At 26.6% G+C, this 27,522-nt stretch overlaps 2 protein-coding genes across 3 annotated transcripts; both read right to left on the minus strand.

Annotated features, from left to right (window-relative positions):
- Window positions 1-10,425: 10,425 nt before the first annotated feature.
- Window positions 10,426-27,093, minus strand: LOC132923777 (NFX1-type zinc finger-containing protein 1-like). Of its 2 annotated transcripts, none has more exons than XM_060987740.1 (15): window positions 26,762-27,093; window positions 18,238-21,123; window positions 18,090-18,173; window positions 17,754-18,025; window positions 17,545-17,688; window positions 15,907-16,174; window positions 15,642-15,843; window positions 15,416-15,563; window positions 15,184-15,336; window positions 14,845-15,105; window positions 14,549-14,786; window positions 12,477-12,642; window positions 12,305-12,416; window positions 12,008-12,225; window positions 10,426-11,716 (listed from the first exon to the last, which is right to left on the minus strand). In XM_060987740.1, exons 2-15 carry the CDS (start codon window positions 21,077-21,079, stop codon window positions 10,645-10,647), a joined length of 6,180 nt encoding a protein of 2,059 aa, XP_060843723.1. In that variant the 5' UTR covers window positions 21,080-21,123; window positions 26,762-27,093; the 3' UTR covers window positions 10,426-10,644. The 2 variants fall into 2 exon arrangements, with proteins under 2 accessions (XP_060843723.1, XP_060843722.1); XM_060987739.1 differs by having other exon boundaries at window positions 26,738-27,093.
- On the minus strand, window positions 12,676-14,495 carry LOC132926852 (zinc finger BED domain-containing protein 5-like). The gene is made up of 2 exons (XM_060991265.1): window positions 13,318-14,495; window positions 12,676-13,246 (listed from the first exon to the last, which is right to left on the minus strand). Exons 1-2 carry the CDS (start codon window positions 13,845-13,847, stop codon window positions 13,231-13,233), a joined length of 546 nt encoding a protein of 181 aa, XP_060847248.1. The 5' UTR covers window positions 13,848-14,495; the 3' UTR covers window positions 12,676-13,230.
- Window positions 27,094-27,522: the final 429 nt, after the last annotated feature.

The raw sequence follows: 27,522 nt of genomic DNA on the forward strand, positions 1-27,522 counted from the left end.
CGTAAATTCGTTGCTGTGTACACCGACAGTGAAGTGCCTTTATAAATTTATAATCCGCCGCTATGTACTCATATATCATAATTCATAATAACTAACAAAATAAACAATACGTAAAATAGTAATATCATTTATGTATACATTAAATAGATGTATTCGATAATGCATTTAAATTATAATAATATAATAACCTACACATTACCTAATTGCTCATCAATTAATATTGTTATTATTATAATGAGGTAGTACTGTAGTAGGTATAATTATTTTCACTACAAGTTACAACGATTGTTGGTGATGGCGGGAAAGTTTAGTAGACAGTAACTATAATATAAATACTTTATAGTTTAAATTTAGGTACTCTGGTATAATTTTGAGGTAGGCATAAATTGTAGTAGAGACAGATCTACGTATTGCTGGTCATCACCACACATATTATATAGTAGTACAGTAACTATCTACTTTTTAAGTGTACCTACTTTGTTATAGTTGTTGCCTGTTTACAAGTATTGTATATATACAGTATATTATACTTGTATACAACACGGTACCCATATAGATAGGTAGCTATATATTATATCACTAAAAAATATCCATATAAATATAATATGTAGGTAGGTCAAACATCGATCCCTACCTGGTTTGTAGTTAGATACATTATTATTATTATTATATGACAAATGACACGAATTAACCATAGTTTTCACAATTTCACAATAAAAAAAAACCGTAATCGTCTTGAGCCTATATACGTTCTACTCATCAGTCCTCACTATAAAAAGAGACTATAGCAGGTAGGACTTACCTACCTATAATATAACATACCTAATCACTTCCATAAAAACAATAATAATTATACATTATACGTAACCACCTATATAAATTTTACACATATTTTATATTGTCGTCATTTGTCTTAATTAAAAACCCAAATAAGTGCTTATATTTAAATAGGTATATATAAAAACTTACTTGTTTTGTATTTTTTGATTTTATTTAAAAAAAAAATCAAAATACAGAATATAGTGAATATACTGTAAAAAAAAAACAAGTATAAACAGTACTTGTATGCAAACTTGTATAGGAAATTGTCTGTTGTCCTATAGAGTTGTGACACCCATTGCTCTGCTTTTTACGTTGTAGGTATTGAGTGTACCTCGTAATTGAGTAAAGACGTATTAAATTTTAATTCAATGATTAATCATCGTATACGAATATACGATGAAAAACGATTCTGACAAGAGACTGCACAAGTGCAGACCGTCATGGCGTCATCGTATACGTACCTATACGTATACTTAATAATATACTACGACTTGATGTCTATATATTTCTAAGAAAATGTCATAATATATTTATATTAGCCCGTACCTATATTACTAATTTATTCATAGAAAAATTACTATAATAACATAATATAGGTGAAATAATTTTTTGCCAAAAACAAATCGCATATTATACTAAATAGTAATTTATTATTTCATATATTTATATATAGTTCTATATAATATAAAGTAAGGTACAGGCTACAGTTTCAGTGGTGGTGCCTAACCTTAGACATTATAATATACTAATTTTTAATTTTTTGTGGCCCTACCTTATAATTGTTGGCCTCCCATTGGCCTTACCTAGAAAAAAATCTTGGCGCTGCCACTGCTACAGTCGTGCGTGTGCAAAATAGGTTTATGGTATATTTAAATGACTTAAAATTAATCTAAATATTTTAAACATTTAATTTGGTACCTATTTATAAAATAATATATACGTATAGGTCATAGACTAACCACTAACCTCTCAGTACAAATAAAACATCTCCTCAGTCTACATGTTAGCGGTTCTAAATAGAAAATAATGTAGAGCCGTAGAGGAATGGGTGTCTTCTAATCAAAAAATGTAAGTAGGTGCCTATATAATATAATATAATATTATTATTATACTACCTATAATATCCATTTACAAAATACTTTTTTTTAATAATATATGTATTTAAATACCGTAATTCTCGACATAAATTATGATAATACATACTAATACACAATAGGTATAATATTACCTACATAATATTATATAGGTAAGTCAGTAAAATAAAAAAAATGAATTTCAATTTTTACATTTTTTTATAAAAAAAAAAAAATTCTTGAATTAAATATATTATATAACTATACCTATGCCCGCGGTGGCACGGTCTATACTTAACAGTACGCTTCTGGATAAAAATATATGATAATTTAGATAAGCTTTTCTTCTTACCTATATCTATAAATATTTTAAAAAATATATTGATCAATTAAAATATTTAATTATGTTTAAATTACAATTCACAATATTCTATAGAAATATTTTTAAATGACATCATATGATATTGTATCAAAATATTTAACATACCTAAATTAAATAAATAATAATGTTTTAGAAATAGTACGAGTACTTAATATAATATCTTGGCATCTTGCTATGTGGCCATGTATGACACATATGTGTTATATTATTATGTATTTTAAGTAGGTAGATTTGCGCATTTGCTTATTTCAAATTCGTATATTATCGTATTATATATAACTTCTCCTGCACATTTTATACCAACAATATATTTATAAAAAAAGGTACCTACTTATTAATTATTTTCAGACTATGAAAAATCAGGGGCATCATTTCAAGATAAAAAATTTTCTAGGTGGTATAACATTTTCATTCGCCCTTTAACAAATAAATAATAATAAATGTATTAATTGTCCTTTTCCTTTCTATAGTTTTTATTTACAATTTTTATACAGTGCATATTTTAGTAAATTGCATAATATCGGTAGGCAATTAAATATTTGTTCTTGAGTAATTCCTTCCGCTACCACACTCCTCTATACCTATTTTAGTATTTAAACTTACGTAGTAAACTAGGAACGTCAATAATAGGGTTCGGAATTTTAGGCATATATAAATAAGACATAAGTATTTAAATAGCGAAAAAACAAAAAAAGTTATTTTACATGTTTCCGTAGTAAAAATATTTAAAAAAAAGTTAAAAAAAAAATTATGTCTAAGAAAATGTATTTATGTTACCTATTATAATATGTATTATATTTATATATTTTCTATTTCTAATAATTTTGTGTTAAAAATAAATGTGCCTATACGGGCTATATACAACTATCACTATGTACCAAATACCAATTATACTACACATAGATAAGTATCTAAAGTATCTATAAGTTACTACAATATTGTTACCAATATAAATACTCATAAATTTATGAAAATACCTATACAATAAAATCATTGTAATAAATTGGTAATTTAATTCAAAAAACCAAAAAAGAAATAAGGCAAAAATCATTATATCTTTGGTCATCGTATATTTTATTCAGATAGTCTATGCTTGTAGCTTATGTACCTATATATAATTTGTAATAACTAATAACAATAAAACAACGTTAGAATTAAAGTAAATTAAAGTTTACGTATTATCTAATAATCTGCATAATTTAAATACTTCTTTGTTTTCCTAATTTATTAATCTAATTTTACACGGTCATATATATATATTTTTCAAGATTTAATAAAAAATAATTTAAGCTAATGAAAATTATAAAAATGATCACTTACAAATTATTTATAGTGATAGAAAGTTATTTTTAAAAGGTAATTGGTAGTTCAAGTTTAAGTTAATATTGTTAATATATGAACTATAAGTATATAAATAGTTAAAATTCTAATTTCTAGTTCACATAGTAGTTTTCAAATCGGTTTTTTATCTACAATCTACAATTTTCAAGTGATGAAGAAGTTGAAGATGTGTTTTAGAGTTAATGAGATCTACACTGCAGTAGAAAAAGATAAAAATAAGAATTACCGAACAAAATAATAAAAATTTAAATAAATATATAATACCTATGCAATACAAAATTAATTTTGTATAATATGTTGGCTATTTTACAGAAATTGACAAATACCTAGGTTTGGTAACTATATTATTTCAACTATTCAACTTATTATTTATACAGCCATATTATTTCTAAGATATATTATTATAATTTTAAATTTATTACTATTTCTTTGAACATTTTAATTTATAATGCAAGATATAAATACTAAACATATATTATAATTTAATCGTTGGACCAAAAATATATAACGAAGCTTATACTATATAATATACTATATAGTAATATTAAATGATTATTAAGCGTCACCGTAGTTTGTTAACTGAAGTCGATCACTTTTGTTTTTGAAATATAAAAATACTATACATTGAAATACTTATATATTTTTGTTTTTTTATCCCACTATTGAATTATAACAGCGCAAACAGTGACCGCAATTAATAGGTAACCTTTTAATTGGTTAACTGCAACTAGTACGTAGTTTTTGATTTCGACCGCAACTAGTAAACGCCGCATAATAGTTATGTATCTCCTATTTAACGTTTTAGGGGGTATGATTTTTTTTATGATCTATTATGTCAGGGGCGCCATTTGGGAGGGGACGCAGGGTATACTTTACAGGCTCCTCTATTTTTTTCCTAGTCATATTGGCCTGGATTAAAAATTACAATGCGCCGACGGCGCATGGGCGATGGCCTATGGCCCCTATGAGTAAAAATTAAAATATATTTTAATTATTATGAATACTATATTGTAATGCGTAGGTATAAAATATAAATATAAAATAAATAGTATAATATTATTATGTATGTAGATAGGTAATAAATAATAATGCATAATATTTATTATTTTTAGATTCTTATTAGATTATAGCATGAATTATACGTCTATGATCATTGATCAAAGCTATTTCTAACTTTCCAGATAATGTTTTTTTTTGTTATTATGTATAAATGCGGGTATAATAAAATATAGTTTAAATATAGGTATATATAAATATATAATAGGTACGTATCGTCGTATATGGATATTCCATCATATAATTATGCTTGTAATTCAGAATAATTCTATATTTCTAACATTTCTATGATGTTGTTACAGACTACCTAGGGACTACGGTTACAGTGTTACACATAGTATCATAGTATAGTAATTATTATGTCTTCAATGGGTGACAAATGATTAAGTGATTTAATGGTCATAGTGATAGAAAAATAAGATGTTAACAAAATAGATTTAGACGACTAACGAAGCAGTAGATAGATTTCTAAAATAAAAACTAGAATAGCATAGTTAATTTAAAAAACTAATGTATTTTGTATGGAATATTGTATTTGAATTTGAATTCATTAAAATATACCCTTCAAGAGTTTTACCCCATACAATCGACTTACACACAAACCATCTGTATTGATTGTATCTATTATCTTGAAAAAAGTGGCCTGACGAAAAAAAAATTGGCCTGCTTAATTTTGGCACCCCTATTTATAATAGTTATATAAACTCAAATGGCGCCACTGTATTATGTTTCACGATTTGTTATTTAATTTTTATCAAACCAATATAGATGGTAGATATTTGAGTATATATGTAATAAATAATAAAATACTTTCTAACTTCACGTGAGACTGTACCTAAGTGATTTAAATGCATTTAAATATGAGTATATGACTATCAAAAATAGGTAATTGAAATTGATAAGTTACAGAGACTATATTAAGTAGGTAGGTAGGTACTTACAAAGTAAAAGGCAATACCTACCTGAATCGAGTTTGGTATAATACTATCTAATAATAATTATTGAAATTCACCTTTCTCTAGAAAGTCATAAATAACCGCCGCTGGACTAAATAGATATAAAAACTTTTTTTATAATTACACTTTGATTATATAGGTACTTATATTATACTTTAACATTAAGTATTTATGATTTACACGATACCTATATAACATTGATTTTAAAATATGATATTATAAAATCAATGCTATATAGTATAATTAGTATAATACTATATGTCTATATAATAGTATATTATGCTCGGTACAGTAGACTATAGCTATAGTCAGTGGTGTTCCCATGAATTTTTTTGAGAGTATACTATATCATCAAATACGCATGTATTATGGATTTATGGGTATACGCAGTTACCCATAATATTGAAAAAAAATCTTGAGAGTATACGGCGTATATGTAGTATACCCTATGGGAACACCCCTGGCTATAGTATAGGTAGATATAGCCTATAGTAAAATATTCGAAGGACCAAAAATAAATTACAAAAAAAATATAGGTACCTATTCGAAAAGTACAGTATTTTTACAGAAACAACGAATATCAACATCCGAAAAATATATATTAACCAAGAATTATTTATCATAAAAAATTTTTTTAAGAACTTGACCAAAAAATATGTCAGCCAAATGTATTTTGTCCTGATCATTTTTTATAGGCAACAAATATTTGATATTAGGAATTAGGATAATACCGCGATAAAAAAGTCCTTGTAAAAATTATTGTGAATTGTAGAAATGCATTATAATATTAATTAGTAATTACAAATTTATGTAATTTATTTAATTACAAAACTATGTACAACAATTTTACAAGTCATTTTTTTTATAAATATATCATAATTATACAATGAAAATAAACTGTGTGGTTTTTGGATGCAATTGCAACCATATATTATATCTACCACTTACCTACTGATTGGTCGCCGCAACAAATCTTGCGATGTATGAGCAGTTGTTTGCCGCGACTCGCGTGGACTTTGAATTAGGTTACCAATATAGAATAATAAATTATTATGACAACAAATCAATTGTGAAGTCTCAATATTTATATATAATAATAAAGACGACACTGTCGCACTCAACTATAAAAAATATTATAACAACACGGGGCCCTAAAATAATAATAACATATAAACAATTATAATAATAAATAATATAAAATATAAATACTAAATTATAACATGGAATAATTAATTTACCTGTACGGCAATAAAAAAAAAGGGTATATAATAATACAATATAAAAAATAGACCTGATATCTAGTAGTGGTGTCGATCCAAACTTTCCCGGGTCCAAGTTGGGAAACTTCACTGGTATAATCGAATATTAGGATAAGCTTGACGACGTAAATCAGTATACGTATAATATACTGATATAATATGTATATACTCGTATACAAAATAGTGTATGTATTACAACGACCGAAAAAGGTACGTTACACCCTGGCCGATAGCTGGGCAAAAAAGTGATCACACGTTGAGTATCAGCAGAATATGATACAATTATATATCGGGTCGCACACAATGCCACGATATTAAATAGAAAAACGTAAGTTTATATAAACGCCGCTTAAAAGTCGTAATAAACACGTGGTTTTATGCCACCGGACAACGCAACCGGGCACACACGTATAACAAAAAGGTCTCGGGCTTACCGCGGCAACAACACACGGTGACCGGTTTTGACGATATTCAGAAAAGGTGTGAAAACTGGCGCAAGTTCACGCGTCGACCGAGACAGCGGCGACAAGTTCGCGGCGATCACAGCTTGACCACTCGGGAGGGAAATAGACAAGTGTGATGACCGGACTGTCACTTGTGTTGTAGTGGCCTTTGACCCGGCTGAAACGCGCCAAGAGGATCGATGTTCGAACACCTACTGCAATAACCTTTTCCGAAATTTTATTATTAATTTATTATCATACGATTCAAACTTATAATTAATAATCACTAGATAAAAAGTTTGATTTAAACCCTAAAATCACTACTTCAAAAATGAACCTGATCAAATGGATTGCACATTGTTAATATTATGTTGTATCGCCATTCGCCGATATGAACGTAGGACATTAATAAACATATCTAATAAGTAAATATTTTACTCAAAGGAAATGATGACTGAAAATACCTACTTTTTAACCTATCTATGTATAGCAATAGCATATATTTACACACAGTTATTTTGCTTTGTTAAGAGGACGCCATACCCGCATGTTTTGTCTCTGTCTTACTAACGTATATCATAACATGCATAAGTCATAACACATTTTCGTTCAGCAGAATACATTTTGTGACGTTAGCTTTAATATTAGAGTAAATTTACCTATTATCAAATTTAAAGATAAGAATATTATCTAGACAATGACATATGATTTTATTTATATTATCATTTTACAGTGAGTTATGAACATTTTAAAGTTGTTATATTTTACATAACTGTAACTCACTTTAAAATAATAATATCTTTAAAAGCATATGTCATTGTCTAGATAAAATTCTTTCCTTTAAATTTGATAATAGGTAAATTTACTCTAATATTGAAGTTAACGTCACAAAATGTATTCTGCTGAACGAAAATTTGTTATGATGTACGTTAGTAAGACAGAGACAAAACATACGGGTATGGCGTCCTCTTAACTGCATCGGAATAATCGATTAGTGATATCTTTAAGATATCTTAGTTCGTGGTGATTACGGTCTTAATTCATATATAGTATATATACGTATATACTATATAGAATAATAATTAAAAGTAGATTAATATAAGTATTTATATTGTATTAATATGAATATATTTACTCATTACTCACTACATTCTATTATGAAACATAAAATATTGTTTCGTTATTGAGTGACTGCTGACTAATACACTATAAAGAATTAATGATTAATAGGTTATAAATCAAACTAAAAATTATATTATAATATTTATGTTATATAGAATTTTCACTATATTAAAATACCTAAATATATCAATTTATGAGTCATTAAAAATAACTATGTTAAGTACAAAGCCAAAATGTATTAGGTAGATAGGTTATCAATTTGTGCAAAAAACATTTAGCATAATATTAGACATTTAGACTAAGCATATACAGGTGAGGAGGACTGGCTACTCTTCCCAACAATCATAATTACTAAGAATAAAAACATAAATTAGAAAACATTTAAAAATTTAGTAGGAATGTATGTAAATAGTTACTGTAGTTAGATGTTACTTATCTATGTTAATACATATATCATATTATATCATTAAATATTATAGGTACCTACTCAGAAAAGTTTAGTCACACTGTGTTAATAATGAATTTTACTTTAGTTTAACTGTGACATAACATTTCTATTTAAAGTAAATACATTAATCAGTGGCGTAGCTAGGATTTTTTTTTTGGAGAAGGTTGATAAATTTTTGTAGTGATTTTCATAAACCATTTAAAATTAAAATAATTTTTAAATTTTCTTGATATTTTTTTTGGAGAGGGGGCTGCTACCCCCTCAACCATCGCAATGGCTATGCCACTGGCGTTAATATTACCATTGATTAAGTATACGTCATAATAAATTATACTAATATGTATTCAAAAATAACAAAATATCAGTATTTAATATAGATTCATACTAGCCAATATTAAAAACTGAGTACCAAAATATATATAAAGGTTAACAAATTTTTTTTAAATTGTATATAAAATTATAGTTTATTACTTTGTATTAAAATATGTTTAAAAACCAAGAATTTAACATACTAGCATATTAAGCTATCTAAACTTGTTTTTTTTTTTTATAATTATTTAAATTTAATAATTTTAATCAATTTTAAATAAATAAATAAATATCTACAATTTCGTGCAAAGAAATTCAAACATATATACAGTGTATATAATATATTTATTTATAACTAATAATTTATTATACAGGTATTTCACAAAATAATGAAGTTGTTATGAAGTTATCACGTCCATAATTTTGTCATCTTATACATTTAGAAATAAGAATTAATGTTATTAAATATTAGGTATATTATTTTTTTAAGTTTCTACTCTTTTTTGATGTTTGGTTTTATATTTGGAGAGGCTATTTTGAACATAAAACCGTTCACTGTATCATAATAGTTAATAATCGTAATTTATTAAAATAATACCATTTATATTTTATATTAATACCATTGATTATAGAATAGACTATTCTATAATCAATGTTAATACTTTAACTGCTGACATCGACAACCTGTATTATTTTTTGAACTCCCAATAATACCAGCATACAACAAACTATTTGTGCCGCACAGATAAACGGTTGAAATTGTTTAATTTGCAGAGGTTTGAGATTCCGGGAATTTTTTATATTTAAAATTTTTATTATACTTACTATTATTATTACAAAAAATGTTCAGCATAGGGAAATCACTCAGGTCAAACCAGCAGTCAGTGTTAAATGATATTTTTAATTGCTTTTTTAGCGTTTTCTATAAATTGACTTTATTTTAGCTTTAACCATTGACCAAAAAATACAGTTTTTAGAAGAACTAATATTAAAATAAAAAGCTTAGTTAACAGGACTTGATATCAAAGACCACAGTTAGGTATTAAACATGTTTAATACAAATTTGTTTTTTATATTTAATTAATTAGTAATTTTTAATATTTTATTATTAGTTTAACTGAAGAATATTATACGTACAGTAAACACCTATCAAATATCTACCAATATAAATTATTATAGCAAGTCATTTTTATAATGATGTAAGAACAAGAACATTATTATATGTCTTAATTATTTTATTAAAAGTGAAATAGCCAGTCGTTGCACTATATTATTAGATTCCCAAATTCCATATAAATTTTGCACAAGAATATTAATTTCAAAATAACAACAAAATATTATAAAAATGTAATTAAATCAAATGGTTTGTAAAATTAAAAGTAAAATATAAACTGTTAAAATAATATTTTTGAGTAAATAAGTTATTAAAATAATCAAGTTTGAAACATGAGATGATTAGCACCATCCATTTCTGAAGCCACTGTTACGCCTGGAGCATGTCTGTGGTTTTGCCCTCCAATTCGTACTTTACATTCAGGACAAACAGCCTCTTGCATTGGCCCTCCACATTCTGTGATAACATAGATGTGTCCATTAGGACACTTGCACCAATGACCCTGACTTCTATAGCCATCTAGAAAACTGGTGGACATTGCATCATGTATCATCTTTCTCTCTTCATCAGTAATAATTGCCAATCCATCAAATTTATCATTAATTAATTTGGTTATTATGTCTATGTCTGTTTCACTATCAACGGTATATGTTTTACATGACATTAATAAAGCCTCCATATTTTCTACTAAGTCTACTAATTCAGTTGTATAAGAATTTTGTATCTTTTGTCCACATGCCATCTTATACTTTGGAGTAGACATGATTTCAAATAAATGTAATATCCTAGCACCTCTTGCAACTTCCATATTTATATTGTGTTTTTGTTGGTTAGATAATTGTCTAGGATAAGTAAAAGCAACTTCAAGTAACCACTTAAAGTGGTTAGTGATTATATGTTTTTTTTGGGTGTCATTGATTTCTTCAATTCTTTTTTTAAATTTTGAAGTAGTTTTAAACAAATCAACGACAAAATTTAAAGATTCTATATCTTTTGCAGGTAATGAGAAGTTCAAACGCGTCTTTTTTCTATATTTTAATGAAGCTATTAAAGGTTGGCAAAATGCATCCCATAGATGTTTGATATTATCATATCCATTATTCTGACCACTAAAATAATTTGAATCAAAATTAATATCCAAGGATTTTAATGATTTAATGATTTCTTTTTTTCCTTGTTTAATAGCATCTAATTCTCCATACTGTTTGGATTTTATTATTGAAATGTCCTCTATTATAACTTTTACTTGGTTCATGAAACGTTGGGTTCTTAAAATTGGTGTCTTACACATAGGACACTGTTTCAAACATATTTCTTTATCGTTTTGATTCATCCATTTAGATAAAGCTTCCGATTCAATGGTGTGTTTACAATCTTCTAAGTAAACAAATCTGAAATATAATAAAAAAAAATACGCATTACTTAATTTACATGTAAATTACAGCTAATGATACACACAAAGAATATTTTTAATTCTAATTTCTAAGACATGACATATATTTATTGTTGTAACAATATATAATGATAAAACTAACCTTTGTTTATTATGACAAAGTAATGAAACTCAAGTTTCAACAAAAACATACAAATGAACAATTAAATTAAATTTTCACAGTAAATTTCTAAGATATATATGAAAAAAAATACAAAATGTTTATAGTATTCCTTCCAAATAAATTTACCTTGCATTTGGTTCATCTTCATTGCCAAAAATAATTGTGGTCACTTCTTCTTCTTGACAAATACGACATAGAGGAGGACACGGTTCACCACAAAAACCTATACATTCATGCCCACATTTCAACTTTAATGTGCAAGACTCATAACATGGTTCTCGATCACAAATTTCATTACATATTTGGGTGCATTTCAAATGTGGACACTCCCATACACATTTTTCCTGTTATTAACATCAACAGATAAATAATATATTTAAAAAATTACCTATACACTTTTTGTTTTTATTGATTATACATTACCTTACACGGTGCACAAAGGTTACCACACACACGAGGGCATTTAGAATGGACACAAGAATAAATACATTTTTGATTGCAAGGAGGACACCGTTCCTTACAAGGGAATTTACAACTGTAAAAAGATTAATATTTTATTAATTAATCCAGTTATTTAATGAAAATATACACATACGTATGATTACATGGGTTAATTTTGTTGCAAACTTCACTGCAAGGAATATGTAATCGACCTTGCTTACATTCTCCACATGTGCCCAAACAAATATCACCACAATTTAATTTCTGTAAACACGGTTCACGGCATTTATCAAGTAAATATTGGCTATTCAGCCGGAACTCTATAACAAATAATATTATTTATTAATTAAATTTATAAATTTACAGAATATAGGTATTACATAAAAAACAGATAAATGTAACAGTCAAAATCAATAAGATCATATTTTTTGTTTTATATATTGCAGCGGTTCTCAAACTTTTTTGTTCGCGGAGCCCTTATATTTCTAAAAAAAATTACGGAGCCCCAAAAATCAGAAATGTCTATATGAGACAACAAAAATTCATAAAAAAATGATGTCAATTGTAAATGATTTGCTTTTTATTTTTATTTTCTGTGAAATACGAGTATATACAAATTATTCAATTAATATTAATTTAATAAGAAAAAAGAACATAATATTTTAGAAATTTATTTATTTATTAATGTGATCCATGATGTTGGCTTTTTTTATTGACCAGTATTTTTATATTTGGCTTGATAGGCGAGAGTTGAATGCGCATATTTGCTTCAGCATCCAATTTATTACGATATTTGGTTTTCGTTGATGCATATGATGAAAATCCGGTTTCACAGATATGTTGTTGCAAAAGGAAGAAGTGCTAAGATAGCTTTTTTAGCCAGAGATTGATATTCGTTAGTAATACTGCTACTGCACCAAAAATCTGTTAATGATATTTTATCAAATAAAGTTTTTAAAGATCAATCGGTGGTCATTTCAATAAATTCTTCATACTCCGTTATAGATAAATCTTCGGGCTTATCATTGATTAAAAACGGGTTTTTAACCCAATTATATCGTTGGATAAATTCTATATCTTTACTTTCTGGAAAATATTTTTCTAATGACGATAGTATTTCATTTAAATGTTGTTCAATTTCGCCATATATTTCATCAAAATCTTCAATAGTACCATCAATCGATTTTAAATATTCCTTTAACAAAGGAAAACTATCAATTTTATATTGAGAAAAACACACAGCCCAAAAATTAATTTTTTTTTTTAAAGCTCGAATTTCATTTGTCGTGAAAACGATGGTAATTTTACCTTGTATTGATAAGTTCACTTCATTTAATTTTGTGAAAATATCAGCCAAGTAACTAAGTCGAAATAACCAAATTTTATCAGTAAGTAAATTAAATGGGTGATCGGTGAAAAAAATGTACAATTCATTGCGCAATGCGAGTAAGCGTACAAGTGTTTTTCCCCGAGAAAGCCATCTTACTTCGGTATGGTAAAGTAGCGATTTGTGCACACTTCCCATATCTTCACACAAAATTGTGAACAGTCTTGTGCTCAATAGTCGAGATATATAAATATATATATTTATAAATATTTTAAAGTTTTAAACGTTTAAAATAATAAATATTGGTACGGTCCAAATAATATTGATTATAAAAATAAAAATGTAACTAAGAAATATAATAATAATTTAATAATTTAAATTTAATTAATACAGATATCCTCAGGGAGCCACGGAGCCCCTAGATTACTCTCACACAGTTTGAGAACCGCTGATATATTGTAATAAATAAATAGCAAAATAATTAATCATAACTAATATGTGTGTGGGTGTGTGTGTGTGTACAATAAATAACATATATTTTAAGCTTTATAAAAAATTTTCAAAAACTAGATACATTTTTTTAGAATTGAAATTTTAATTTAATATTATAAAATCATTATTTTCACTCGCTTATTTTCTATAAAGGGATATACATAAAAAGAGGATGCCAACCAATACCAATATTAAAGACACCTTTTATTCACTGCTATACAAATACATCTTAGTAATATTTTTATTTAAATCAAGAATACATTACTATATACCAATCTTAAAGACATATTAAAAAAAATATAATAATATATAATCAAAAACCATCATATTATTACTGTAACATTTTTAATTAAACATACTAATTTTTCAATATTTATAATACTTATAATAATCAAATGATATATTACCTTTATCTTTGTCACAGCAAAGGACCCAAACTTTATTATGACCACAAGCGAGTTTACTATGTTTTTGCAACACCAGTTCTTTACATTCTTCGGGGATGCATTCATTTGCACATAAATTCTTACATTTATGTCCACAAATTAAAATTCGATCACATTGCTTGGTGCAATGCTTACGTTCAGGTTTTGTTTTACATTTTATTGTGATTGAATGATCACAGCCTGGTATCACCTTTTTTACCTGAAAAAAAAAATATAGAATAAACAAATAGATAGACAGAAGAAAATATTTAACTTACTAATTCTTCGCAAGGTTTACATGGTTCATAGCATTTAGCTAGACACTTATGATCACATTTTAAAGGACGAATACACGGAAGATTGCATTTAATTTCATTAGAATTTAATCCACAAGGTACATCATTTTTTATGTGCCCACAAGGCAAAGTTTTTTTAACTTTAACTGTACATGATGCACAATCTTCATAACACATCTTTTTACATTTGTGATTTAAAGAGCATTTGTTATTAATATTTTCACAAGGTTTTAAGCACATGTACTGTAAATGAAATTTTTAAAATAATACATTTATTGCTATATATTACAATAAAAAATACATTTAAATAAACTAGATTACCTTTTCGTGGTCTGGATCATCAGTCTTGTGACAATTGCGCTCACAAGCATGACCACAATCTAACCGATTATAACATTTAACTGAACAATTTGGACTTTTGTCAAAACACTTTTTCATGATTTTATGACCACATTCATCTAGCACTTTTTCCACCTAAATTTAAGTTTAAGGACAATTTTTAATTAAAATAATATATTAAACAATGTAAGAAGTGCAATACTAAAACTCCAACCATTTCTTCACACTGATAAGTATCAATATCAACATAGCATGGTAATGTCGACAGATGACCACATGGTAAATCTTTTGTCATAAGTACGGGGCACTCTCCACAATCCATATAACATATTTTTGTACATGGATGATTATAATCACAGGACCTATGATACATATATACGATTGCAAGACAATTAAAAATATTTTCTAAAAATTATAAATAAGATCTTAAAAAATTTTACTTGTTACAAGGCTCCCTGCATTTTATTTCCAAATGTTCACGGTCATAAGAATGACATATACTTGAACAATAATGACCACATAATAACAATGATTTACACAACATGGTACAACCGCCTTCCATTATTATATTAAAATCTTCACTCTTTGAAACCTTTGTTCTAATACCAAAATGTATAGCACATTCTAAAGATAATTCGTCACCTTTAAACATTAAGTAGAAAAATTAAAATGTATCTAACAAAAACTAAATAAAAATATATTTACCATATGAACCCTGATTTACCAATGTTTCTTTTATTTGTTTCCACAAATTACAAGAATTATACAAATTGTTCATGTTACCCATTATGTAAAATCCATATTTTGCTCTTGATAATGCAACACATATTCTGTTCTCCGTTTTTAAAAAACCAACATTTCCATTTTCATTACTTCTAACTAATGATAGCAATATGATATCACTTTCTTCGCCCTGATAGTTATCAACAACAGTTATTTTCATACCTTCTAATATTGAATGTTTTTTTCGTAACTAAAAATATATTAAACCATTAATTTATCATACTTAAGTATTTTATTATTTAAAATTAATATCGATATATTTTTTTTTTTTGCCTATAGACCATACATCAAAACATAACTGTCTCTATACATCACAATTTTTCCCTAACATATACCAATCTTAAGAAGTCTGCTACATCTTTCTTGGCACAATCAGGGCCAGCCTTAGGTTTTTGCCACCCTAGGCAACTCTAGGTTATGATACCCTATTTAAAAGTTTATATTTTAGAGAGGAGGGGGTTATATAAAATATGGATATTAATTTTTTAATAATAAACCCGTTTTTATTAAAAAAAAAAATGTTTTGAAATAATACAAATTATATTTATAACCGACATTATACATTCATTATCGTTATCATACATTAACAATAAGTATTAATTTATACATTGAAAAAAATATCATAGAACTTCAAAATTAAAAATATATTAAATGAAATTTATTGTTTGAACTTTTTCTTGTGCAAAATCAGTTGATTTTTTTATCACTTCTTTTTCAATAGAAATTGTAGCAAGATCACTGAATCTTTCTTGGTCCATAGAAGACCTCAAATAGTTGTTAATGATTTTTAAGTAGGAAAAACTTGTTTCACTTGACGCGACCAATACAAAAATCGTTGAATATAATTAAATCAAATTGATTCATTCGAAATTTTCCGCCCTAGGCTGCTGTCTATTTTGCTACCACCGCATTGGGCTGGCCTTGAACACAATCCTCCCATCACATTCAGAGTCTCCTCAAAAGTCTTTATCCCTTTTCTAATCAGCCACTATTAAATTTATTTAACATTATTGATTTATCAAAAAGAAGGAAAACCTTATGCTACTTTCCTTAATCATTTTACATACCCATTTTCATTTTCATTTCTACTACGCTAATTTTTTGTTTTCTTGCCTGCTGTCCAACATTCTGATCTAGACAAAATCTAAAAATCTTCTATTTAATCTTATCCGCTTCCTTGTGTACTCAAAACACCAGATTCTTCTATCTACTTTATCCATCCATACTTAATCATATATTTTTAATGTCTTCTTTTGTATTATCGATCCAAAGTATTTGAACCTATCAATCCAACCAGTATATCAAATCTTCAGAAATCATATATTATGATTGCCTCTGTTTTATTCAGACCAATTCTTAGCCATTAACTTACGAGCACTACTCTTCCAGTCTTTTATTTACTTGTTTTAAGATTTCTCTCATTAACACAAAATTTGCAAACATCATGCATACATCAACATAATAATAATACAGATTAAATATGTACAATAATTTGTATTATTTAGACAAGAAAAACAAAAATAGACTGTCATACAAATTGATAAAAGCATGTTAACTTACTGAACGAATTAGAAATAATTGACCACTGTAAGTTGTTAATATTGTCACTTGATTTGTTGTATATCCTTGTAAAACTAAATGCCTGGCAAACATAATTAAAAATCTGGCTTCATGGTCATTACTTTTGCTTGAAATTTCTTCAACCTAAATACTCAGAAATATAGTATTAATTAAATTAAATTGTAATGAAATAGAACCAAATAACATACTTCTTTTTCATACACATTATGGTTTAGGAAGAACACATCTTTGTTAACACCACGAATGTGTTCTCTATTGTTGACAGAAATATGATTGTTCAATTCATTATAGATCGATGGAGTTATAAGGGATGCTATTTCAGGACGCATTCTATGTTGTTCACCCAACATGTAACAAGGTACTTCATTATTAACCATACGTTCAAACAGTGAAATATCAAAATTAAAATCTTTGGCCAGTTTGTAAACTGCATTACTAGGACGAAGTTGTTTGTGGTCACCTATAAAATAAAAAATAATTATTTGTTACATTAATTTTCAACATTATTTTTTAAATATAAATACCTATCAATATAAGATGTTGACAATGCCTTGTTAATGACGAAATTATGTGTGCCTCCAAAACTTCAGCAGCTTCTTCAACAACAACTACAAATTAAAAACAACTATTAAATTAATAAAAAATAAAAAAATAAATTATAATATAATATACCGATTGGCGACTCTAGACCTTCCAGCATTATTCTATGTTTAGCTGCACCAGTAGTAGTTAATGCTATTACATGCATTTTATTTAATAACTCTATGTTTTCTAACTCCCTTAATTCAGAATATTGCTTATAAACTTGAATATACTTTTCTTCATATTTCATTATTTTTGGATCAAACATCTCTTTTGTTTCTCGTACCCAACAAAAATATAAAGACCATCTTTGAGCCATACTTAATTTATTTAAATCTTTAACTGATTTTGGTAGTTCCACATAAACATTAGCAAGATTCAACATATTTTCAAAATAATCATGTATCTTTTCCATTATATCAAAGTTGAATTTGGCTTCTTCAGATTCATTGTAGTAATTTAAATCCAAATTTGATAAATTCTCTAATTGTATATTGTTTTCGAGAAGTTCCTTGCAAGCATGTTTAATGTCATCTAAAGTTATACTATAAATAACAATATCTTTATAATCATGTTCTATATCTAAATAATCTGGTTCATATCGAATATCTTCATCATCTTCTACAATTGCTTCTTTTTCAATTTTCAACAATTTTTCAGAATGAAAAACTTTGTTAATCAAATCGGGGCTAATTCCAGTTATAAACCCAATTGGGTCTACATTGAAATAATTAGGATCTTGAAATAACCAAGAAAGAAGATCTAAGGTAGTATTAAAAAAATGATGATATATTTCAGGCATACCATTTTTTAATAGCGATAACTCTAAAATTCCCGCATTGTATCCTACAATATCACTACATTTCTTAAAATAATTTATGTTATCCATAGTTGTTTTAACTTGATCTTGAACATTTCTTAGACCTCTATTAGTGGTAATGGATCTTTTGTACATGCGAGTGATATTTCTTAAACTGTATTCTTCTATTATTTTGGATTTAGATTGACCACCAATTCTTATAACTTTGTTTGTGAAATTTAAAATACCTTCCATGAATTGATCTAACGCATGGTTAGTGTAGCAAACTACTAAAATTGGTTTAGAAAGACATGGTTTGTTATATAAATTATTTATAATTGTTTTCATAATTTTTAAACCAATAAATGTTTTTCCTGTGCCAGGGGGACCTTGTATAATAGTAAATTCTTGAGTTAGTGCTGCTTTGAATGCTTTGAATTGCATTTTATCAAGTTGTAGCTGTTCTTTAGTGGGCCAATCAAGATTATTCAGTAGATAGAATTTTTGGGAATCGTCAATTGAATAAAATGGTTCAGGCAATGTATCTAAGTAATATGGATAATCTACTATTTTAGAAGCTGATATTATATATTTCTCCATTGGAAAATTATGAGCATTAATATTTTTAAGAGCTTCCATTGAGCATTTATATGGTTCAAAAAAGACTTCACTCTCTACCATAGTAAGAGATGTATTAAATAAAGGTTTTGCATTTTCTAATAATTCTACAATCAATTTTCCTTGTTTCAAAAGTTCAATCTTACGCTCCAAAACAATACCCAAAAAAAAAGTTTTAAAATCATTAACAGTAAATAGCAACAAAGAACCATACATGAAACGTTTAGCCATTTCCCAGTTGATTTTCAATTTTTTTTTTATGTCAAAGTTTATTGAATAACCATATTTATCACGAACAAATTCACCCTTTTTTTGAAATTCAACATCTCGATAAATACGGATATTATTGATTTTTTTTCGACGTTGAGGTTGGCGTTGATCATTTATTAATTCTTTATAAAAATGTATTCCTTCTCGAAGTGGAGCAATAAAATCTTCACGTAAAAGACGAAATTGAACGTCCAAATAGTGTTCTACGTTTTGATAAGCTCCTTTTGAGATATTCGGTCGTAAAAATGGTTCACCATATTCAAGATCAATTGCGGTTGGATATACTGTAAGTTCCCTAAAATTTTCGGGAGGAGGCATAATATGAGCCAAGTTTTCAATCATACATTTTTCTTTCAATTTTAATTCATTGGTCACTTTAGTTTCATTCAGTTTTTTTAATAGTCCATTCATTTCAATGATTGTAGTTTCATTTATTTTAATATGATCACAATAAGTTTTAATACCAGTTAAAGCAATATTACTACTAACTATTATCTCTTTCAATTTTTCTTCCGCTGTTTTTGGAAATAATGTAGTTATAGATTGAAAAACTACTAAGCAATCTTCATAAAATGTATTCATATTGTTGCATCGATTTTTATTTTTTTCTGTAGGTGTACTCAGTATATAGGATTTTATATGACTAAAAAATTCATTACATGTTAATTCTGTTAGTAAACAAATTTTATTTTGCATTAATTCTGAAGAACAAATCTTGGCTGAAACTTTCATAAGCAAAAATATCCAATCCGGATCTTTATCTTGTTTGAATAAATCCATGAACCCATTAGTTTTATTAGACATCACAAATACAATCTCAGAAGGTTCTTTACTACATAATTCTTCAAGGCGATTGAATCCAAAAGTAAACTTTTTTTTACAATTTTTATTATTATTGTCATTATCAAAGTCTTGTTTTTGCTTAAATTCATTGTTTCTCGCTGTTTCTCGTCTATTTTCTGAGTTTTTATTAACTTTCCAATTTTTTTGTCGATTTTCTGAATTATGTATTGATGTCCACTGTGATTGTCTGTTTTCATGATTTTGATTTTTTCTCCAGTTTTCTTCTCCATTATCTGAATGTTGTTTTTCCTTTGAATTGGAACCACTTGAATGCGACTGTCCATTTTGTTGATTAAGCGACTTAAAATCAAATTGGGTTTTTTTTTCATTCACTCTGGATTTTCTAGTATGGTAGTTTTGACCTTGATGGTCATTCTTGTCTCTATGTCTTTTATTAAACATGATATTTCTCTAACTATGGCTAGTCACAGATTTACATTTGAGTCCTGTAACAGTATTAAATACATACTATAGTAAATTATAACTAAGTATAAACATTAAACAAAGCATTGTAATATTTTTTTAAATATGAATACCTAGAATTGTTTATACTTTATTTAATTGATTTTGTAATTATTTATTTTTTAAAGTTATAGACCATTTATCAATTCTTTAATTTTAAATACTTTAAATCAATTTAATTAGAAATTTAACACTCACCTAATAAACTTCTAAAATATAAATACTGTGTGATATAATTTATTTCTTAGAAAACCTATATGTTAATTATTTGTATGAAACTTTAAAACTACTTAACTTATAAATGTTTTACATGATAATGAAGTTCAAAACACATATAAATATATCATTGTATACAAAAAAATTATTCTGAGCAGAGGTCTATCAGCTTATATCACTAAGTATATTTCATTTTTAAGTACATTAATTTTTTATATACATATTAATTTGTTTTACTTTTTCTGAAAACATTGCCTTAATCATATTATTAGTAACTAATTATTATAATAGTATGTACTATTACTAATACAGTTAAACGATACTTTATCCCAACTTTTGAATTAATACTGACATAAGGCAAATATCGTAAAACCATGTGAATACAGTGACATTATTAGAAATTTTCCTAGAGGGGAGAGGAATAGAAAACTGTAAACTATATCATTTCTAAAAAAAAAACAACTATAAATAAGCACAATTAACAATTATTTATAATATGATACTTGGATTACCTACCATTAAATTATAAATGTTGAAAAATATTAGTAAAATAAGGCTCTGGAGTGGGATCTATCCTCCACCTCACCCTAAATCACTCCCCTGTGTGAATAAGAAAGTTATAGTATAAAAAAATTATAGATAATATCTTAAAACTTATCTATATCTTGATATTTCATTGCGTACAGTAAAATTCATGATATACATTTAAGTTTTATGTCCCCACACATGTTTTTGAATTATAACAAAATAACGAACAATATTCATTTTAAAATATATAATTTCATCCAAATCTGAACAATTATTTTTGTGTTAAATGTATATTATCTGTACTCATTGCAAATACAAAAATTGCAGTATAACGAAAATGATACGATTCTAAAATTAATCAAACTATCGTTTCGACTATACCTATATATATATAAAAATATGGATAGACAATAAGTAATTTAAACTGCAATATACATCAATACATTATGTACTTGAGAATTAAAGCAATTTGACAATCTTATTTCATGAAATTTTTATAAAACCGTTTAAAAAGTTTTAAAAAAGTGAAATTATAAAAAAACATGTATAAATGAGTAAATTCTATAAAATTGCACTTAAATTTTTTAGATTTTAGTTCGTACTTGCATAACACAAATTTTAAACTTACTAATCAATTAATTGAAACAGTAGAAAAAAAATTATAAATGCAACAACATCTGTGCCCTAATTATTATATATTTGAAGATTTTATAATTTTTTTATTATAAAATACTTGAAGTTTGAAATTTCCATGATTTTGAACTTTAAATGCATATAAAATTAAAGTGTAACAACTGTCACAACTTTTTGAAAATATTATACCAATATATGAACAACTTATAAGGGATCTTGTATTAAATTTTAGAAAATTTTGACCCACTAAATAATTTTTATCAACATCTAAAAAAAAAAAAAATTTCTCATGCCTATAAATGGCTTGGAAAGAGTTAAAATATGTTGTAAATTATACCATGAATAAAAAATGGTAATATAAACTAAATAAATATTTAATTAAAATTTCAAAAATTCACAAATATTTGTTTTTGAATTACAACAAAAAAACAAAAATTATTTGAGGAGAAATAGTTATCATAAGAGTAAATATCCAATATCATGAAAATTATAAATCCAAACACTCAAAAAATTTGACTTTCCAATAGAAATATTATGTATTAATATAGGTTGTTAAATGTATAAATTCTTTTACACAATTTTAAAATCTTAGGTATAAACAGAAAATTTTTTATGCATTTCTAACTACAATATAATTTTAAATGTTTATAAAAAAATATTGTAAGAATAAATTTCCTCTATTTTTTAATTGGGAAATAAAAAACTTGTAAAAATCTTGTATTAAATTTTCAAGCATTTACACCCAGAGCCGTAGCAATATTCCTTTGCACTCTTGGCCATTTAAAATATTTCCGCCGTTTTAAAAATTGTTAACCCCCCCCCCCCCCACGTACTTACACATATAGACATTTGTTATTTTATTTTATTTTTATTAGCCATTATAATAATTATTATATTTAATAAGAAAAAAAACACTGCAAAACTTATTATAACCTTTTATAATAATTTAAAAAATAATTGTACTTTTATACATTTCAAAATTTCACTTTTCGTGCTTTTTTAGTACCAAATTCATCTATAACATTTTTTAAATTAATGTTTGAAACCAATTCACGTTCAATTAATATAATACTCATATTCGTCAATTTTTCTTGTGACATTGTAGACCTTAAATCGAGGGCGTCATTTCAACTTTTTGAAAGGTATGCTAACAAAGCAGGCCAATATATTATAATATACTATAGTTATTACAAAAAAAAAATTTTCTCGCAAAGCTCAAACATTTAATTCTTCATCAATACAATGATTTAATATAATACATATATATCTAATAATCCCAGGTTAATGCCTATCTATATTATTTTATTTTAAATTTAATTATTTATATTTTATAGATAGTATGAAAAATAAAACAGAAAGTCAGCATTTATATAGTCAAATACAAAATATTTAAAAAAAACATTGCACATTGTTATGTAATAGTCATGATTAAATTTTATTTATATCAATTTAAGATATAAAATTGAAATTTTAAACACCATGAAATATAATTAGAGGGCCGCGGGTTGCTGGTGCCTGTCAAATACATTAAATATGTCAAAAAAGTGTTCATTACCACCTATTACAACTTATGGCCAAAAATGTCGAATGCTTAAGACCAATTATATATAAAAAAAGAATAATTTTTACCCGGCGCAGAAAAATAGTCAGGCCAGATTGGATCTTGATAAATTTTAGGTATGCATAAGCTACCCTGCAATACCCCAACTGACGCCCCTATCTTAGATAGTTCTTAATAATTGTCAGTTTACTAAAACTTCTTTCACAAGTGTTTCCTTCATGACTGATACAAAAAGACTAAATGCTAAAAAAGGAGTAGTTATCTACCACCCATAAATATGAATAAATTGATGAAGGTCTTTAAAATATTAAAATAAAACATTTAGAATCCTAATTTTAAATTAAACATGCAGCTATGAGTTAACAATAATAATCGATTTTGAAAATCATTATGTTTATTATTTTGTAAACACTTGCAAGTTGTAATATTTTTGTACACAATACGCCATAATAAAGTACTATAGCGTAGATATTCTAGTATAATTATTTTACCCATATTATAAATAAAATGTATGTTATTAATAAATGGTATAATATATGGTATATTGTATTCTGGATTTTGCGCCCTTTTTTTCGTTGCGCCCCTGGCCTGGTGGCCTGGGCCAGTTTTGCCAAGCCCTAGCTACAGCTCTGTTTACACCCACCCATTCATAAATTTTCATCAGCATATATAAATTTTTTTTTTTAAGAAATTGAAAATATCTTATTCCTAAAATATTTTTGAAATTATTCATTGTATAGAAAATTTAAACATTCTGTATCTATGAATATTGGGGGGGTTTTTTTTTTAACTATATGGCTCATATTCCAAATATATACTATCATATATCATATTATTATGTCACTATATATTACTCTCATAGAGTAATATTATAATAGTTATAATATCTAGAAATGTGTTAGGCTAAGACTACAAACCAGTATAAAATTAGAATATACTGATATGTATTGTTGGTTCAATATTAAACGTTTAAGAAGTTACATGTGTGGTATACCAAGGAAATGTACAAACCCGTATCAAACCATGATTTCAATACGAGTTGATATATAGCTGTTCCAAAACAATATTTTCTTCTTGAATGTGTTTGTAATTATAGCCAACATATTCATTTCCTAGAGTATGTTGTGTGCTGGTAAGATGTAGCTGAAGTAGCAGCTGAACAAGTATGTTATAAGTTTTATGCTTTTAATGTTTCACCTTCCACAACCATACTGTTTATAATATTATGAGTATGTTTTCAAAGGTATTAGATATTATTTAATTTACCTCTACTCCATGGAAAAATGATTTATTCTTATGAATGTTGAGATACATAACAAAATACATGATATAATATATAAAATAATCTTAGAGTAATAATACGACTATACAAGACATTATATTTTATAAGAAGTCTTATGATTATATAATATACTTTTATCTATCCAAGACAATATTCTTATCGTTACCTCCAAACACGTCTGAGTTACAGGTCAAAATGTACATACTATTGATAACCATCTCAATGCCTCCAAAAAATTAACAAAACATCTGTTATGATAACAATTATTTTATGACTGAACTATTTCCTCAGTTTAAAAATGTATATATATTAATTATTAATTAGACACAGGTTTATGAATTATGATTATACTATTGAGTGTTTCTATGACTGAATGAGTCTGGTTCAAATAAATTCACCACTTATGATAAATGTCCAATAAGCAATGATAAGGTGATCTTTAAAAACAATTTCAAAAATGTGTAAAATGTAATTATTGTTGGTAGATATATTGGTGGATAAACCTAATAAAAGTTAATTGACCACACATTTATAATATTAGGTCTGATGATGGCACTCGCATGTGCTGTCTCCGTTGCATATACATACAATATTGCAAATTTTTATTCAGAAAAATCAATTTCATGCTGTTAGCTTATATATTTTAATTTTTAAGCGAGTTATAGTTATATAACATTTTAAAACTTTAAAATGCTTGTAAACTCACTTAAAAATTAAAATATTATTAAAAGCTTATGAGATGCCCTAGATAATATTATTACCCTTAAGTTTAATAATAAGTAAATTGATTCCAATATTAAAGCTAACAGCATAAAATTGATTTCATTGAACAAAAATTTGCTATGTTGTATGTAAGACAGAGACAATACAATGTGGCGTCCTCTTTTAACACTTTTAGGTGATGGATACAATTAAAAATATTATAGCTGATTATACTTTAGTAGGTATGTGAACAAATATTGTTGTGTGTACCTTTGATAATGGCTATAAACATAAGAACTGTTTGTAAAATGATGTTAACTTTATACTTAAAACTGTGAACTATAGATAATAATAAATTTACTTTTTAACATACACAAATTACTAAAAAATTAATATTTATTAATCGAACAGTGCATTGATCATCGATGGGGATTTTGGACCCACCAAACAATGAACGTATACACAAATACAGAAATCAAATGACAAGTGATGCGTTAAAGTATTAAAAGTGATACATAATAACTACTCAAATGAAAATTAACCATGTATAATAGGTAATCGTCTTTATCCCGAGTATTATTATTTATTACCATTGAGGGTAATTACTTAATAGTACTACTAGTACTAGTCACCTAAAACTTAATAAACAACATACATTATACGTTAAAGTACTTACTATATTATATACAGAATGCATTACCGTTTCGCAAGACGTAATAGGAGTTATTATACTACTGAAAAATGAATAAATCGTAGAACGCAGTTAGTCAATCAAATAATTACCGGCGCCGAAGCCAGAAATCAGCGTCAGCCTATTAATCTATTATAAATTATCCGGCAATCATAGATACTCTTGACTGAATAATAAATATTTGATAATATATACTTATAATATAAGCAAAAATCACGAAGACGTGAAGGAGTGCGGACAGAGAAACGAACTGTGTAAATATGCGAGTGAACACTGTCCACTGAACATTGAAATGAAATATACAATTATATAATAGTGCGAGCTTAGAGCAGTTGGTCCCATGCCGACCCGTACACGCCAGTGTAGTACTGTTGCTCATAGTCCATAGTGCCAACATCGTTTAATTTTATTGTTTTATATCATGTCGGAATGTCCCCGCATCTGTGGCCTAACAATATTAGACATAATATAATATTATCAGTGGCGGCTGGCAGTTATTATCTAACACAAGCGGCATACACAATAAATCAAAATAATAGAAACAAGAATTTGTATTGTTATTGATATTATATTTCAAAATAGAAATATAGAATATTTCGGAATATGAAAATAATATAATGTTTGGATTGGGTTATTTCGAAGGCCAAACAACCGAGCGGTTATCAGTGCCGGAACGGTATCGACACACAGAATAATTATTATTAATATTATTATTATTATTATTATTTTTATTATTCTGTGATCGACATTCGACATGATTAACTAACTAG

This window comes from Rhopalosiphum padi, chromosome 3 (assembly GCF_020882245.1).
Source record: "Rhopalosiphum padi isolate XX-2018 chromosome 3, ASM2088224v1, whole genome shotgun sequence".
Lineage (NCBI taxonomy): Eukaryota > Metazoa > Arthropoda > Insecta > Hemiptera > Aphididae > Rhopalosiphum > Rhopalosiphum padi.